Source organism: Bombyx mandarina, chromosome 10 (genome assembly GCF_030267445.1).
Source record: "Bombyx mandarina strain Sakado chromosome 10, ASM3026744v2".
Lineage (NCBI taxonomy): Eukaryota > Metazoa > Arthropoda > Insecta > Lepidoptera > Bombycidae > Bombyx > Bombyx mandarina.
Genome location: NC_143217.1, coordinates 3,615,274 through 3,633,271, shown reverse-complemented (window position 1 = coordinate 3,633,271; position 17,998 = coordinate 3,615,274). Strand labels below are relative to the sequence as shown.

The 17,998-nt window shown below is 37.1% G+C and overlaps 3 protein-coding genes across 3 annotated transcripts in view; 2 read left to right on the top strand and 1 right to left on the bottom strand.

The window, feature by feature from the left end:
- Window positions 1–9,093, top strand: part of DAT (Sodium-dependent dopamine transporter) — a 31,573-nt gene extending 22,480 nt beyond the window's left edge. Inside the window, exons 4-12 of the mRNA XM_028182272.2 lie at window positions 103–257; window positions 1,146–1,255; window positions 1,615–1,753; window positions 2,329–2,463; window positions 3,491–3,594; window positions 4,524–4,761; window positions 5,780–6,008; window positions 6,324–6,592; window positions 7,109–9,093. Of these exons, the coding sequence (XP_028038073.2) occupies window positions 103–257; window positions 1,146–1,255; window positions 1,615–1,753; window positions 2,329–2,463; window positions 3,491–3,594; window positions 4,524–4,761; window positions 5,780–6,008; window positions 6,324–6,592; window positions 7,109–7,306 (1,577 nt within the window). The 3' untranslated portion in view covers window positions 7,307–9,093. The remainder of the gene's footprint in view (window positions 1–102; window positions 258–1,145; window positions 1,256–1,614; window positions 1,754–2,328; window positions 2,464–3,490; window positions 3,595–4,523; window positions 4,762–5,779; window positions 6,009–6,323; window positions 6,593–7,108) is intronic.
- A 1,770-nt stretch (window positions 9,094–10,863) lies between these two features.
- On the top strand, window positions 10,864–12,881 carry LOC114248872 (ankyrin repeat and MYND domain-containing protein 2). The gene is made up of 2 exons (XM_028182301.2): window positions 10,864–11,172; window positions 11,257–12,881. The coding sequence occupies exons 1-2, from the start codon at window positions 10,972–10,974 to the stop codon at window positions 12,238–12,240; spliced, it is 1,185 nt and encodes a 394-aa protein (XP_028038102.2). The 5' UTR covers window positions 10,864–10,971; the 3' UTR covers window positions 12,241–12,881.
- A 65-nt stretch (window positions 12,882–12,946) lies between these two features.
- Window positions 12,947–17,998, bottom strand: part of Doc1 (Dorsocross1) — a 54,657-nt gene continuing 49,605 nt past the window's right edge. Inside the window, exons 4-5 of the mRNA XM_089730165.1 lie at window positions 17,834–17,974; window positions 12,947–14,142 (exon numbers count right to left, since the gene is read on the bottom strand). Coding sequence (XP_089586291.1) covers window positions 13,645–14,142; window positions 17,834–17,974 — 639 coding nt within the window. The 3' untranslated portion in view covers window positions 12,947–13,644. The remainder of the gene's footprint in view (window positions 14,143–17,833; window positions 17,975–17,998) is intronic.

Genomic DNA, 17,998 nt, shown 5'->3' with positions numbered 1-17,998 from the left:
ATCCATTAAATAGTGGAGAAATCAATAATAAATTATAGTTTCCGAAGCGAAGCGAGGGCGGGTCGCTAGTTTTAACTAATTTAAAAACCGTTTGGTGTTTAGGAATCGGTTATGCTGTCGTCCTGATCGCGTTCTACGTGGACTTTTACTACAACGTGATAATCGCTTGGGCACTGCGTTTCTTCTTCGCCTCTTTCACGACTATGCTACCTTGGACCAACTGCGACAACGAATGGAACACGCCTGCCTGCCGACCGGTCAGAAATTGCGTATAAATAAGAAATTTTCTTCCAGGAATTAGGGTTTGACTGGTAGCTGGGTGTTTTTAGGGCCCGCACGCGTAGGTAGCAACACTGTCTATTTCTGCAGTGAATCAGTAATGTGTTTCAGTTTGAAGGGTGAGGCAGTCGTACCTGCAGGCACCTGTCTAAGCTATACAAAATTTGTAGATACTATAAGATAGTAAGGATATAGTAATTTCTATGGAAATATTGACATGTGTTCACGGAAAACTTTCGAAATGAAAGAATAACATTGAATAATGTCTCAGGATGGTTGTTTGTGTTTGTGTTAGCATTTCTGATGTCTGTGGACTCCGGTAATTCAAAATCAGGTGGGCTGCAAAATTCGCTACTCGCATCGAGCTAAAGCAATATTTTTAATTAAAATGACTGCTTTACAAAAATTATACAAGTAATATTTGATTAATGGAAATAAATAGTGGGATAATAATAGATTTGATCGGGTATACCAATAATTTAAAGGTCATAAAGCATTTTAAATTCTATAGTATAATATCTTAACACGTTGAACGCCACGACGGACATCATGTGTCCACGGCACATTTTCCACTAGGGCCGCATCAATATATCAAGCATCATCTAAAAATATTTAAGGTGTTTTTTCGCAAATAATGTCAAGAAATGATTCAAAAATAATGGGCGACTTAGGGAAACAGTGACTACTCCTTATTTTCCGAGATATGTCAAAGGGCAGACACATTTTGACCGCGCCGTTGCCCCCTAGACTCGACTTATTGGCGGTCACAGGTTTTTAGCCGCGTTCCACTGGGCTAAACATGGTTTCTAGTTTCGCGTTCGACGTGTTAAGAATAATTATGTTTTAACTGGCGGATCTGTCTGTAGTTCGAAGCCATTTGGGACGTTAATCGCACACGTATACGCAATACCACGTCCGCAAGTTTGGGAATCGTTCCGACAACACCGTACACTTCTGCTGCTTCGGAATATTTCAAGTGAGTTTTTAACAAAAAAAAAACATTTTTGAAGAAATTTGTTTATTTAAAGAATCATTCTGCTATTGGAAAACATTGTAATGTGACTTCATTTTATCTGGAATATTTTTGTTACTTTGCTATATATATGTTTCTCTCACTGTTATAATGTCTTAAAGACCGTTCAATTACTGATGCTAGTTATTTTGCTTGGAATACCTAATTGTGATAATGGTTTTTGAGAGACTTGGTTTAATTATCAGGATTTTCTTGTGGTCCCGCTTAGCTATAAAATTGTGTTCTTTTGTTAATCTGTAACTATTCTCTTCCTTAACGAGGGAAAAATTATAGCAATTTAATGAATATGATTTCTTTTGTAGCCGCGCGATTTTAGAACTGCAAGGCAGCGAGGGGCTGCACGACCTTGGTTCTGTAAAATGGGATATGGCGCTGTGTTTATTGGCCGTCTACGTCATCTGCTACTTCTCCTTGTGGAAGGGAATCAGCACTTCTGGAAAAGTAATCATCAATCACATTCCAAACCTCCTAGGTATCGTTATTTCCCTGAAGAAGCTGCCGTGGCCTAAAGGATAAGACGTTGTGCATTCGTATCTAGCGATGCAACGGTGTTCGAATTCCGCACTCGGGTACTAATTTTTCTAATGAAATACGTACTTAACAAATGTTCACGATTGACTTCCACGGCGAAGGAATAACATCGTGTAATAAAAAACAAACTCGCAAAATCATAATTTGCGTATTTACTGGTGGTAGGACCTCTTGTGTCCGCATGGATAGGTACCATCACCCCGCCTATTTCTGTCGTGAAGCAGTAATGCGTTTCGGTTTGAAGGGTAGGAGTAGCCATTGTAACTATACCGATACCTTAGAACTTATATCTCAAGGTGGGTGGCGCATTTACGTTGTAGATGTCTATGGGCTCCAGTAACCACTTAACATCAGTGGGCTGTGAGCTCATCCACACATCTAAGCAATAAAAAAAAAGAATGGTTTTTTCAATCTACACATTAACTAAAGTTTGTGTTATATTTTCGCTATCGGCTTAATAAGGAAGCTTTATCATTGCGTTTCAGGTTGTTTGGTTCACAGCACTCTTTCCGTACGCTGTTCTTTTGATACTCTTGGTTCGTGGTATCACCCTCCCTGGATCGGCGACCGGAATCCAATACTACCTGAGTCCGAACTTTGAAGCTATAACTCAACCGCAGGTATTAGATTCGAGTTTTTTTAAATCGAATAAAAGGCTGATTAGCATCTGTCATCGTTTGAATAAAAACTATGTCATCACGGGTTTTAGAATAAAAATGTTACCATAATCATTAACTTGTCTTCCAATAACGCCACACAGACAACATGCGTGATCCGAATCATTCGTAGCCTAAACGTTAACTCGAATCGTGTGATGCGAGTAGTATCAGAATTCAAATATAGACATACATTTAAAAAAAAAACATCATTAGCGCGAATTCATGAATGGTATTTAATGTGGATACGTTGAAATATATACGACAGCCAAGTTCATGAATGGCAAAAATCAAATCTAACCATACTATTTTTTGTATGTTAACCCGCACAGGGCTTTTCAAATCATTGACAATCAATCAAATTAAATCCTTATCTACTTACAATTGCATTGGTACAGTGGATAGCTGTTAAATGGAAAGGTGAATTCGTAGCAGAAACAATTCAAACCAACAGGTTTATGAATAAGTGCTACATAGGAAAATCTATGTGGACTTCTTTTTTCCTATCTGTTCTCTGGTAGCCTAAGGAACTATACCAGCTACATTATGTCTGGTAGATGAACTCCTGGGCTTTACCTGAGAGAGTGTGCCAACACTGGCCCTAGTCAAGAGCAGTGCTTCGCATCTACAGGACAGAAGAATGATACAGGACGCAGCAGAAACTTAATGTTACCAGTGTCGCATTCTCGTTACCTATCTTCGGGAAAATTTTTATCATTTAAAAAAAGATTAAGTGTTTTTTCGATTACGGCACATGACTAGAGTGCGTCGAGTACCTTCATCAAAGTACCCAAATGATGACGTCATGTGATGGTTAGCTTTTATGCCCGGAATGTACTAATTTGTTGACGTTTTTCGTGATAACATTTTGATTATATAGGTACTTAAATACAAAATGGATCTCAATGAGCCAATCATAATACAATGCCTTACCGGTCTTCTGATCTGCAGCTAAATCCACAATTTATATAACAATATTTGTATATTTAAGGTGTGGGTGGACGCAGCTACTCAAGTCTTCTTTTCTCTTGGACCGGGCTTTGGAGTGCTCTTGGCTTATGCATCGTACAACAAGTACCACAACAACGTGTACAAGTACGTAATTAACCCCAAAGGAAGCCTATTGGTTTTATTGATATAATTGGTCAGAAATGTGAGGAAATCATATTTATGAAGCTGTTATTGACTGTACACAGAAATTAAGTACCAAGGCCCAAGTCAAAGTTCTAATTTTATTGGAATAACGTTCCTCCTGCCTTTTAAAACAGTAATCATAAATTTGCGACGAGATAGAAAACGGACACTAAAAAGATGACGACACAACAAACCCAGTCATCAATAAATATATGCCCTCTATATAGATTTTGGTTTTAAATTAGTCTTGGTCTTAAATTAGTGCTAAGTTCTGATTTGGCGGGATAAATACTCGTAAGGGAAAAATATTTTTATGTAGTTAACTCATCAATATGAATATACTTACTAAAACGTTCATTAGTAGAGAATAAAATATAGAAATTATGAAAGTTATAATGTGAACTTGTGATGAACATAAAATAAAGGCGGGGAAAAATTACAATTTGTAATACTGTATTATTGATTTTAACATTAACATCCATAGATAATACACATAAATTAGTTATAGATGGGCAACTCAAGAACTCAGAAAAATATTTACGGCCGTCAGCCACTAGATGGCTTCGCTTCGTTTAGTTTCTCATTGCTCCTGTAGATGGCAGTAACATATTACCTAACGTATATTTTATTGTTAATGAAGGATTTTGTAAATTTTCAGAAACTACAAATTGTACAATTTAATTAATTTGTCTATAAAAACTAAAGACTAGTATGATTAATAATTTTTTTATTTTCTGTGCTTAGCTAATTAAACAATAATGAAATGTTTTAACTTTAACAACATATAAGTTTAGGGGTATCCGCTACAAGATGTCGCTAGTTTCCGTACACAAAAAAAATATTTGTCTTAAAGTATCGCAATTTCTGTTAACATCCGCCATATTTTACAGAGACGCCATTTTGACCAGCGTCATAAATTCCGCAACGTCTTTCGTCGCTGGTTTCGTGATCTTCAGCGTGCTCGGCTACATGGCGCACGCTTCGGGCAGAGACGTTCAGGACGTCGCAACCGAAGGCCCGGGACTAGTTTTCGTGGTGTACCCGGCGGCTATAGCTACGATGCCAGGATCAACGTTTTGGGCGCTTATATTCTTCATGATGCTGCTTACACTTGGGCTTGATAGTTCGGTAAGTTATTTTTTCAAACTCAAAGGGTTTTCGAGAAATTAACATGGATCAGCGGTATTGGGTATTTTCATATTTTCATACTGGTAGTAGGACGACTTGTGAGTCCGCACGAGTAGGTACCACCGCCCTGCCTATTTCTGTCGTGAAGCAGGAATGCGTTTCGGTTTGAAGGGTTGGGCGGCTGCTGTAACTATACTGAGAGCTTAGAACTCATATCTCAAGGTGAGTGGCGGCATTACGTTGTAGATGTCTGTGGGCTCCAGTAACCACTTAACAACAAGTGGGCTGTGAGCTCGTCCAACCATTTCAGAAATAAAAAAATTCCAGAAGTACCTACTAGGATTGAAACTGGCCGGCTATTGATTTAATTATTCTGTAAATCGCATACATGATACCTACGTGATTGGGTGACGTGATTTGAGCAAGCTTAGTACGTATAGACTAAAATAATCAAATAGGCCCAAAGGTTTGTGTTACGCCGGTTATTTTCAAATCTGTGCATTTTTTGATCCGTGATTGGAATCAGCATGCTTTGACATTCAACAAGTGATGAAATTTAAGTTCAAATAAATGATTTGAATTAAGGAGCGTCAAAACAAAAACCGTAAAATTCCAATTGGGATATAATTTTTAATGATGGCAATCGGTGGCTTTCGTATATTTCTATCGACATCTATAATTAAATCCAAAAAACTGTCGTCTAAAAAACTTTTCCGAACACATTGATCTGAACTTAAGCCACTAAATCCACAGCACACATAAATCCGTAATTTAATCGTAATTATTGTGTTGCCAACACTAATAAACCGGTTGACTTCGTTCGTATTGAAATTAGTATACCTCAGTATTATTAATCATTTGGTCTAATAAAAAAAAGAACCAACATGAAATGTGATTTATCGGTTTTTGTTCCGATACTCCTCAATTTGAATTAACTATATGAGTAAATTACTTTGTGTCAGAGATGCTTTACAGTTTTGATTATGTTTATTGTTTGATTATGTAATTGCGTTTCCAGTTTGGGGGTTCCGAAGCGATAATCACAGCTCTCAGTGACGAGTTCCCTCCTATCGGACGTCATCGCGAATTATTCGTCGCCTGCCTCTTTACGTTGTATTTCTTCGTGGGACTGGCCTCTTGCACGAAAGGCGGATTTTACTTCTTCCAGCTCTTGGATCGCTATGCTGCGGGCTATTCTATTCTCATCGCTGTTTTCTTTGAGGCCATAGCTGTCTCCTGGATTTATGGTTAGTATCAATTTTTTTTCGGTTACATTCCTGTCTTTTTTTTTTATTATTGCTTAGATGGATGGACGAGTACACAGCCTACCTGGGTTTTAAGCGGTTACTGGAGCCTATAGACATCTACGACGTAAATGCGCCACCCACCTTGAGATATAAGTTCTAAGGTCTCAAGTATAGTTACAACGGCTGTCCCACCCTTCAAACCGAAATTACTGCTTTACGGCAGAAATAGGCAGGGTGGTGGTACCTACCCGCGCGGACTCACTAGAGGTCCTACCACCAGTAAATCTACGGTAAACAAATTTATTTTCGTAACAGGCACGGAAAGATTTTGTGAGGACATTCGCGACATGATTGGCTTCCGACCTGGCCTGTATTGGCGCGTTTGTTGGCGTTTCGCGGCACCATCTTTCTTGCTCTTCATCACGGCGTACGGACTCTTAGACTACGAACCTCTGCAATATGAGAACTACATCTATCCAGGCTGGGCCAACGCACTTGGCTGGGCCATTGCTGGATCCAGCGTCATGTGCATACCGACAGTGGCTATCTATAAACTGATTACGACTAAAGGATCATTTTTGGAGGTGAGTTTGTTTAAATTTAATATGATGATTTTGATACTTCAAAAATATAATATAAACATTACGTTAGCAGACCGTTATGACAGTCAGTACTTGAACCATTGTACCATGATTCACGTCCCAAAATCTTCTATTTTAATAATAATTAATAATTAACACTTTTATTACGTCTTGCTCGTTTTTCAACCGTCTTCGCCATCTTCGTTTTCTCTGTCATTCTCTTCTCCCTTTCTTTTCGTTTTCTCTCACTCACATCTTAACGCTCCGTTCCACACTCTTTCCATACGTTCCATTCTTACCAATCCTACAATAATAATAATAATGCTTGGTTCGAAGTAAGCATCAGTTGAATGGAATATTTTAAATGTATTCAACTGATAATTATTTTTAATAATGTATTTTTTATTTGATTTGTTTTGGTTATTTTTAAGTATGTTTCAATGATACTATGTACACATATTAGGACTTGTTGTTGCTCTCTGAAATAATATAAATCATTCATTCATTACGCGATTTCAGCGTCTCCGCGTGTTAACAACCCCTTACGCAGACAGCGAACGTAATGGAACCGTGCACAACGGTATGATAGTGTCCGAGAGCGGCGGCGTTCGGCTGACGTCAGCGGTGCAAACCCCCACAACTCCACAGCAACCGATCGGAGCAAATATTCCAGCAGCCTCGGCTCCAACTCTCGCTTCATCTCCAGCGCTGGTCTGAGCCCAGCTCTCCTTCGACGTCTACTACGTCTAAAATCTTGATTCTCGAAAAGCTTTGCGAATCGCTTCCAAGTTATTATCAATCAGTAGGGTCGAAGCTTTTTAATGCTTTTGTGTAGTAAGTATTCGATGAAAAGATTTGCAGTAGGACTTTAGGTCATTAAAAATAATATTGTACCTACTCGTTTAATAATCTATGGTATTAAAAAAAATGTTTTACTTGGGCATTAACTAGATACTAATTAAATACATACATTATAATATAGAATGGCTTAAGTAATATATTAATCATTGAAAACGCTACGAAATTATAATTATCTTATTCAGTATTCAATCGAGAAAAATCTCGTTATTTTAAAATCATAGTAGTATTTCCCAACATATCTAAGGGACGTTCTTTATAAAACATTGTATGTTAATCGGGTAGATGATAATATATTAAGTAATGTAGTTGAACATAACTGTTTGTAGAGTGTAAGCGTATTATCGCACATTTAAAAGCGAGTTAAAGCAATTCAGGGAACCGTCGATATTATTAGCTGTAGTTATTTAGTGTTACATAGACAAGCAATATGGTTGAAATAGGAACAATGAAAAGTAATTGTAAAGAAATTTTAATAACGCTATTTAAAATCCTCATTGATAGTTGTTATTTTTTGGCGGGAGTCTGTTAATTTTACACTTACCAAACTTATCTGTCACCACACCGACTTAATCTAGTGCTTCTTCAAACACTTGAGCCGCTAAAGCATGGGCTGATGAAAGTGTAGATCTATTTAAAAAGTATTTGCTATTGTATTTAATGTATTAAAAAAGCATTTTATTCAAAAAATTATAGTAAAAAATCTTTTCGTAGTGATAAAGTAAAATTAAGCATGGTTAAACCGCTTCGATGTTGTAGAAAATGCAAGTTCTATTCTGATATGGTTGTCTTACGTATTATGCTAATAGCTGCTATAATTTTACTATAATAAAGTATAAAACTTATCTATAATTGAATGGTAATATATTAGAGTTTAAGAACAAAAATAAAATGCTGTGTAGATAATAGTAATAATAGTGATAGATGTTTAACGGACGTAGATTATACAAAGTGGTTCATATACCCATTATAATCATGTTACTTCATATAAGCGTATTTTCTCTCTTTCTCTTTTTTTCGAAATATATTAATATCTTTGAATCGTTTATAATATGATATTAGCGTAGGTATAGGTGCTCCATTTTTTGAATTCATTTCTACTATTCGTCATTCTGTTTGGGCAATGCGGAATGACGAATTGTACACATTATATATTTTTGAAGAATAATATCAAAGTTCTTCCAAATATTGAAGTTGTGCTCCACACACGCCACAAGTCTTATAACCTATATATTACTTAGAGAGTAGATCGTAGACTTTCATCTTATTATGTAGCGAAATATAGAAGCTGAAGATAGATGTAGCAAAGTATATAATCAAACATAATATTATAAAATAATAGTGAATTTTATTGTAATCTTAATAAAGCATTCCATGTTATCGTACATGACGTCACGACGAGCAAATCTATGCAATTATCTGGTTTTCCAGCATCTATTAAAGCTTATTTGCCGTCGTTTATATATTCTAGAATAATATTTAATGGTTACTCTATAAAACCTTTCACTTATGTACGTCTTTAACCTTTAAATATAACGATATTCTCACACAATATTATAAAATCAATGTATTACTGTCGTCAGTCATTTCAGCCATAATGACTGTTTAGACATTTTTCAAACAAATATATACGTAGGTAAACTAAATGGTCTTTTATTTTGAGCCTTAGCTTAGAAAATAAATGTTCACTTCATTATTTATTTTTTCTATTTATTTTGATATCATTCTTGCACGGTTTAACTATTGGAGTCATTTCGTAAGAATGAACATTTAAAACAAAACAAACAAAGCTTACAACAAAAGAAAGTGTAACTAAAATTATTTGCTTAACCTTAATTAGTTGCAATCTTTGACTCCATTGTGTTATTATTTGTGTTGGAAGAGCTCAACAACGTAAATACTGCCACAGAGCTTGAGACATGATTTCTGTCTCTCAGTTTTACATTACAACGGCTGCCACACACTTCAAACTTCAAACCTATCTGGCTGAGCCCGTGCTCACCCACCTGTTTTGGTGAAACTAGAAAAGCCTCTAAGGTTCCTAAAAAAAAGCAAAACGCATTACTGGTTCACGGCTGAAAAAGGCGGGTTTTTTTTGTTAGGACGAAATCGCCGGACTTCCGCCCTCCACTGGAGAATGGAGGGCGGAGCATGTCGGAGTTGAACTGACTAAAACCTGTCGCTCAACAACCAACGTCCAAAACTCGCATGGACAGAACTCATGAAAAGGCAAAGAGGCAGTGAAGCGTTTAGTGCGGAGTACATCTTTCCCATCATCCTCCCCCTCGGGACGCCGTACCGGCGGTCGTCAGCGCCACGATCACCAGCCTTCTCGGTCGGCCGGCTATCCGGAGCCCGCCTAGATGGCGCCGGCTAGAATGGGTTATCCTACGGAATACCCCGCTGGGTCAGAACCAGCGTTAGTCCAGGATAGCCGGCCCTCCATCACCCGGATGCTCGTGCGTAAAACGCGTGCAGAGCAGCTTGCACGTCATCTTCTTAGGCCCCCTTCGCCAGAGTTTGAATATGTAAATAATGGCAGGCAACACTTGTCACATGTGAAGTAACAGCTTACGAATATTGGAATGTTTATTTAAATGTTTAAAACAGATGATTGTCTTCTCTTCAGTTATGAAAAAGTACCTACTTCTCATCTACCGATCTACGAATACTGTAATTTTACTTGCGAAGCACTGTATTTTTTTCAATCCAACTTGGCAGCACTGTCCTATAGTGTTTATCAAAAACCGATATATCAAGTTGGTTTGGTCAATTACCGATAAATCCATTTTTTTATAATTACTACAATTTACTGATTAAAAGCCTGCAACATAACCTTTTGGATGATTCTATTTGAGGTGACTGGGTTCTGAAGGTGATGGGCTATTTTAAAAACACTGACTTCATGGTTAATATATATTACAAACACTATGTACACTATTACACATTTACAATATTTTATGTTTTTATAACCCTAGGATGTTTCACTGTCCGTGTCTAGAATAGAAGTACATTTCCATAATTGAAGAGAAGAGAGAGATTGAGAAGACAATCATCTGCTTTAAAAATTTAAATAAATATTCCAATATTCGAAAACTGTTACTTCACATGTGACAAGTGCTGTCTGCCATTACTTAAACATTCAAACTCCAACAGTAATATTAACTGAGATGCGTTTTTTTCTCCTTTGTCCATTGTATTTATTTATTTAATCATATAATCGGACTTAAACAGCAAACTATAAGTTGGAGATGACTGAACATTTTTTATTGAAAAATTTAAAACATTTTTTAAGCGTGATTTAAACCGCGAACTAGTTCATGCAATTCGCAATTTTTTTAAATTTAGTCGATTAAGCAACATAAAATAGGTACCTACTTCTAGTAGTTAACTAATGTCATCATTACTTTAAAACTGTAACTGTCAATGTCAGTCACAAGGTTAATGTTTTAAACTTTGCTGTTGTGAGATTTATTGGTGGTTTATCTCTGATTGAATTCTTAAATCACAACCAAATAATTATAATGGAGACCAAAAACGATGAAAGCACGTCTTCGGAAAAAACTATATTTGATGCTATCGCTCAGGGAGACTTGACTGAATTTTCAAATATTTTGACTCAACACAAAGGCGACGTAAATTTCTTTGACGAAAATGGTATGACTGCTTTACAACACGCGGCCTATAAAGGGAACAAGGATATGGTGCAATTACTGCTCGATAGGGTAAGCAAATTATTATTTTGTCTAGTGACGTGGGTACACACAATCCAAACCATATTGACTTATGCGTATTTTATGCAACCACAGGGAGCGGACGTGAATTCTGGAAAGCACGAGTATAACTACACAGCGTTGCACTTTGGTGCTCTGTCTGGTAGCTCCGAAGTATGCAAACTGCTACTGGATGCTGGGGCCAAACCTACCGCCACAAATTCGGTGGGGCGCACCTCTGCGCAGATGGCGGCATTTGTCGGAAATCATCACACAGTTGCAACTATCAACAACTACATACCTCGTTGTGAAATTGAATATTATTCTATCCCACAAGGACTCCAACAAGAACCTTATTTACCTCCAATCTTAGTAGATCCAGTTCATAAGTTTGTACTAGGAGTAAATATTCATCCCGTAAGATTAGCTTTGAATCTGCAACATGCTCCTGCTTTGTTAGAAAATGCTGACAAAGCGAGCAAAACTTTAGAAATGCTGAGCAAACGCGAGATGACAAGAGGCAGTGAAACCAATGAAGTTATGGCTTTCAAGTACCATTATTTATCATATATCCTACGAGAAATACACAACATCAAAGATAAACAGAAACCATCAGAGAAGGAAGAAAAGAAGCATGATGTTGTTGAAATATTTGCTAAAAAACTCTTGAAGCCAGGTAAAGATGGTGTTTCCCTTGACCTCATGGATTCCTTCCTTAAAGACTGTGTAAGGGAATTCCCATTCAGGGAGTGCACAACATTCCATCAAATGGTCACAGCCTTGACAAGTAAAGATCCACCGACAGCCCTGTCAGTTATAAACTGTACCATTAATGGGCAGAGAGGGTTTTTGGATGCCATACCATACTGCAGTTCTTGTGGTGAAGAGAAGCCCGCAAAGAAATGTTCCAAGTGTAAATCAGTACAATATTGTGATAGGGAGTGTCAGAGATTGCACTGGTTTGTGCACAAAAAAGCCTGCAACAGAGAGTCCAGTGCTCCGGCACCAACTGTTAATTCCAAAATAAATATTGATGCCAATGAATTGAGTTCGGAGCTTCAAAATCTTATAGCTGGCTGAAATTGGGATAGTTCTATTCTAATTCCTGCATAAATATCTATTTAATGAATAAATGTTTAACAGTCTATGTGTTGTGTTACAAAAATGCTTTAAATGTGTTAGGACATTGAGTTGTTTATGTTTTGTTACCAAACCACATTTAACATTAGATCTTTCATGTTTTCATAATATTTTCATTTCTATGTAGTGTAAATCAGTGTATTTATATAATATTTTTATGTAAAGTTTTATTCTAGAACATGTGAACTTTCATTATATATTTCATTATTCACTGTTGGAAATAGACCCTTCTCAACCCACACAACTAAGACCGATTTTCGGTGATTACCTACTAAATGGTATTTTCTTAATTCAGAGATTACTTATGCCCCTGTCTATAATATTATATTTGATTAATATTTTGAATTAAAATCAAACTGACAATCCCTTTTTATTGTAGTTTAAAATTTATGGTGTAGTTTTTTTGTAGAGTAGTGTAGCACTATGGAAATTCAGCTAACTTATTAAATAATCCGAAATAACATTAACTACTATGTTGTTGAAAAGCGTAAAGTAAATTAGGTGTTTATTTTTTTTAATTCTTCAAGGAGCAGTTATATTTCTTTGTATTGCTTGAAATAAAATAAAAGTTTTAACTAAAATTTAAATATTATTCCACATCTCCATACTATTTTGTATTTAAATATAATAAAACCAACTTTAGTTCAATAAATGAAAAAAAAAGTCCTTAAATGTTTATTACTGTACCAAAAATATATAAATTTTATCGCATTGACAATTTAATAAAAATACTAACAATTTGTGTTTGAAATGGAAATAAATTTGTAAAATTTCTTAATTAAATCAAACTGTCAACTACTAAGTACATTGGCTTAAAAATTAAAAATAAGTTTTGAGATAAAATTAATTCCTGTTTCGGGATTTTACCGATATGATATTCGGATCTATGTACATAAACAGCAAATTTCACAAATATACTATAGAGAACGAAAACTTAAGTATTCGAAACATCATAGAATGTAAAATTTAAATAATAATAAACACTATATTAAAGCGCTTTTAATCAAGATCATTTTTATAGTGAACATACTTCCTATTTACATATATTTATAAGGCACTGCTATCACATAAATAGTATTTTTCTAAAACGAGGTAGTTTGTCTTATGTTTAGATAATTATATTAATTACAACAAATTGAGAATTTCTTAATAGCTTACAGTGACATTATTGCGACTTCCCGCCTAATTCTTATCTACTAGCGTAGGTATAAACAATATATTTTTGTTTATTAATTAAGCTGGTAAATCTACCAAAGCTGCCATACAGCAGGTGGCCACACGAAATAGTACCCTTTAAAATGTGTTTCATACAAAATAAACTTTACAATGTATCTTATTTAATAATCAACCTTCTCCTAGTAGTGCACTTATTGTGAAACTTTTCAGGCGACGACAAGGCGCTGGGTCTGCCACTTTTGGTGAAGGTACGTGTGGTGGAGGAGGAGGTGCTATAGGACCCCAAGTGAGGCCATTGCTCATAGCACTACCAGGCCACAAGCCTAACGGCATAGGTAAATGCATGGACCCTAAGTATGGCAACTCTGGGTGGTAGAACGCCGCAGGTGGAGGACTTATGTTTTCTGGCGGAGCAATGAGAGGTGTAGGCGATTCCACTAGGGGAGGTGATCGTGGCGAAGACGACCGTAGACTGCCTTCTTCGGAACACGAAGAAGCAGCATCGGAACAAGGTCGCTTAGGTTCACTCGCCTCACCGCCAGGTGGCTCTGAACTGTTTTCATTAGCACTCTCAATGCTCTTTCTTTTGCACTTGGATTGACCACAGGCTCTGAATCCTTTTGCAAATGGATTGTTATCTATCTTCAGTTTCGTTATTCGGTCATTCTGTGAACAATACAATTTTATCTTTAATCAAACATATAATAATAATTATATCGTATTAAAAAATATATATATACGGATATCCTAGAAAAACAGGGCTATATACGGAAATAGTGCAATAGTGTGTCGTGTGAGTGTGTGCCGTGCAAGCCCACAATACGCCCTACAACTGAAGTGTAAACATAAAATATTAATTGTAACTATGTATGCCAGTATACTTATAAATTTACACACTTTAAATTTATTTGAAATTATCCGGCCATTGCTTTGTATACTAGCGATGTGAACCGATTACAATTTCTGGCTCCGGTTTATTACCGGTTTTTTTCTCAAAAAACCGGTTTTTTAAGGTATTTTTAGGTTTTTTCTATAAAGGCTAAATAATCACTAAATAAAACAAATTTACGTACAAACGAAGAGTTTTCTTCATACAATTAATTGGGTGAGCATATTTTATATAGGCTTTTAATGATCATATATATTATCCAATAATAAAAAGTTTTTTATTTTTGATGCAAGAGGCATAGTTGGTCCACTGCGTCATTCAGAAGCCTGCTCCTTCTGGATGTTAGTACGTGCCAGCAATTTCGCTGTGGTTTACTGTGGCGGCTTCAGTCTCAATATACATTCGCACTATAGGTATTCACTGCGGCCGCCGTGGCGTTCGGAATATCCCGTTTTCGCGAATGCAAAAAATCCAGAATACCAGGCTTTTTAAAATTGTTTGTGGTTTTTTCTGGTTGTTCCGATGATAAAGCGAGTGTTGAAAATTCTTCAAGAAGATTCCCCAGTTCACGATGCACCATCTCTTTTGCAGACATTTCAAAGCCATTTCTGAGTGTTGGGTGCAGATATGTGGATATTTGGGTCACGGTCCTCATTTTGTACGCTAAAAGTCTACCAACCATATTGTGGTTATTGCACTGTAGTTTTTAAATGTAATGCAAGGTAATTTGATTCTGAAACACGGTTTTTTTTATATTTGTAGCTTGTATATTTGATCTGGTAGCACTGGTGTGAACTGTGAATGTAAAGCGTAAAAAACCGGTATTCTTAAATAAAAACCGGTATTTATCGGTATGTATAAAAACCGGTTTTTCTCCGGTTTTCTTCGAACCGGTTTACATCCCTATTGTATACCGAAAAATATGAAGTTATTCATCAAATTTTTTCAAGTTAATGATTTAGTAAATTTAGTAAACTTAATTTAGTTACAAGGTCAATTAAACTTTAAGTAGGTATAACGCAAATTTATCTCTCTCTATGACGAAAATCGTCAAGGCAAAATCATATGTATGGATGTTTAGAATTGCTCCTATTCTTCTCTCTATTAATAAAACTCATAAAACCTAAAAAGAAACATTTTTTTTTTATTTCTCATCAATTAAATGTCGCATTCGTGGCGACAAGGAAATTTTCTTATCTGTCACGAGTTCTGAGAATGCAATTTAAACATCCGTTTCCGCATACATCCTCCGTGTCGCTAATAGCTTGTAAGGGATAATTGCTGCACATGTGTCGTGGTACAAGTTGGCGACAGGCCAATTAGCATGGCATGCATAGCCGTCGCCGGCGCCGGTCGCCCGCCGTCGATCTTTCCTCCGTCCCGGCGCCAACGAACGGCATCAGACTACTTCTGAACCAAAGCCGTGACGTGAAACACGATACTACAAACTCGACAGACGAAGATCACGACAATTTGCGTGTTATGAACGGTGCGATTAACGGTGATTTTTGTTATTAGCTTTCAGAAATGCATTCGAAAGATTTACGTTATCTAGCAAAATCCCTAAAGCAAATAATACCGACTCGATAGGTACGCAAAGTCACTTGTAAACGACTGTTTGCGGGGAGTGATAAGCCGGCGCCGGCGGGTGCCATTTGCACACCGTATCGACAGATAACGGAAAGCCCACCGAGATAGCAGAGAGTGCTAAAAGCCTGGTATAAGTTCCGTAAAGTATAGTTTTAAGTTGGACGGCTAGCTACAGCACGAGGTTAGAAGCGACGAGCGCCGCCCCCTGTCCGCCTGTCGCCCGTGACGTCACGACTCAAACTCGCCGTAGCTTTTACTTTTTGTCCGATAATTTCACATATTGGTGACTGTCGCCAGTTTTTTACAATGTATAATTAGGATAGGCAAAAATTCGGTATATTTACGTTTGAAATTGGCCCAAATTATCAAGTCGAACCAGCCAAACTATGTGGAACTTAAGTAGGTAATAATTTCACTAATTGAAAGTTTGCAGAGATATTGCAAACTGCTATTTTGGGTAAATAATTGAGCTGGCGTGCCACCTAGTTACACTCTCAAATAATCGCGTCGGCGTTTACAAAAGATATTTTCTAAATCGTTGGTAATTGATAACAATAGTCGCAACGAGGAGCGGTCGCCACCTTGGGGATAATGCGCAATGATACGCCGCCGGACTTTGTCCAGACATTATTCCCGTTACCTGAACAATACACAGATAATCCTACAAAGCTTCCGATGTAATAGATGCGAGAAAACTTTCGCGCCTCGATGCAGTCAACATGAAGGACGCCGCTGCGGTAAAGGGGCCGACATCGCATCTTTTAATTACGGCGAGGTATAATCCATAATGGTAACTGTACGCTGCGCTGATTGTCAAAGAGCCGTTTAGATGTCGCAAAACAAACAGCAGGAGGGCGCCTTCAGAGACTAGATTATGTGAGTGTGTAGATAGATACATAGATGATCGAATTAACACTGTTATAGGTATGTTAACACGTTTGTAGGTAGAGAAAATAGAGTGAATTACATGAATAAAGTATAACACACGTTCAATGCGCCTAATGGAATTGGAAACTTCGAAATAAAAGTGTGTTCAATGATTATGCTCATGAAAAAGGTTAAATGTATTAAGTGCCGTAGTTAGTAGCACCGCCATCGCCTAACTAATAATCAAACAACGTAACGGTTTGCTTGAAAAAAATCACCAAACTACTCTGTATTGTTTTGCTAAATAGCCCTCCACAATGACCACTCGACTCACCCGCCCGATTCTCTAACATTTTTTTGTAACTACACTTTCGTAAAAGCATTGGCGCCTCGTTTGTCTGTTTGAAAAAAAAAATCGGCTAACATCAGTGTGCGATGCGAATTACGCGTGTTCTTGGAAACGTACTACGATTTCAGAGAACTAACGTGATGCTATAAGATGATAATATGAAGACGGATTCCCTACATCTTTACTTTGTTACCGTAGTAATCTAAAAAATGCTCAATATTATTTGAAATAAATACTAGCAACTACTAAGTTTTAGTAAATACGCGATATTTACGACAAGATCTCAGAGTACGTGGGTACTATGTAGGTATCTAGGTTACGAACTAAAATCTCTTAGGGCTGCTGTATATAAAACTTTTGTTTGTTTGTTTTCATATTTTACTCCCAATAGAAAATGACAGTTGTAGAATAAAAGTTTTTGAAATAGATTTTAAGAGGCAGTATAAATAGGTACCTACGTCATATGATAATGGAGACTTTTTCCTGCTGGCAGAGCATATATCGCGGTTGCGCCGGTAGGCATCGTCATTCTACCCAGTTGTAATAATAAGGATTCGGTTGGTGGTGGTATTCACGCTGCGATGTCTACAGCTTCCGATAATCACTCTGCCGTTACGTCATGTGACATGTGCCTTAGTAAGAAATCGTGGTTAAATACAAACCTGATAAGCAGTGACGGCGATGAACTCAGTCTCAGGGAAGGAGAAGGCTGCATGAGGAGCACCCCACGCCAGCGCTGCTGCATCTCGTGCGCGTACTACCAGGACCCGGGGACAATACTTATGCATTGAAGTAAGTACCATCTGTAACAAGCAGGTACAGGTCAT

Bases quoted from the DNA above. Each gene is read 5' to 3' on its own strand.
- LOC114248872 (XM_028182301.2), top strand. From the start codon at position 10,972: ATGGAGACCAAAAACGATGAAAGCACGTCTTCGGAAAAAACTATATTT. The intron at 11,173-11,256 runs GTAAGCAAATTA...ATGCAACCACAG, and splicing joins TGCAATTACTGCTCGATAGG to GGAGCGGACGTGAATTCTGG.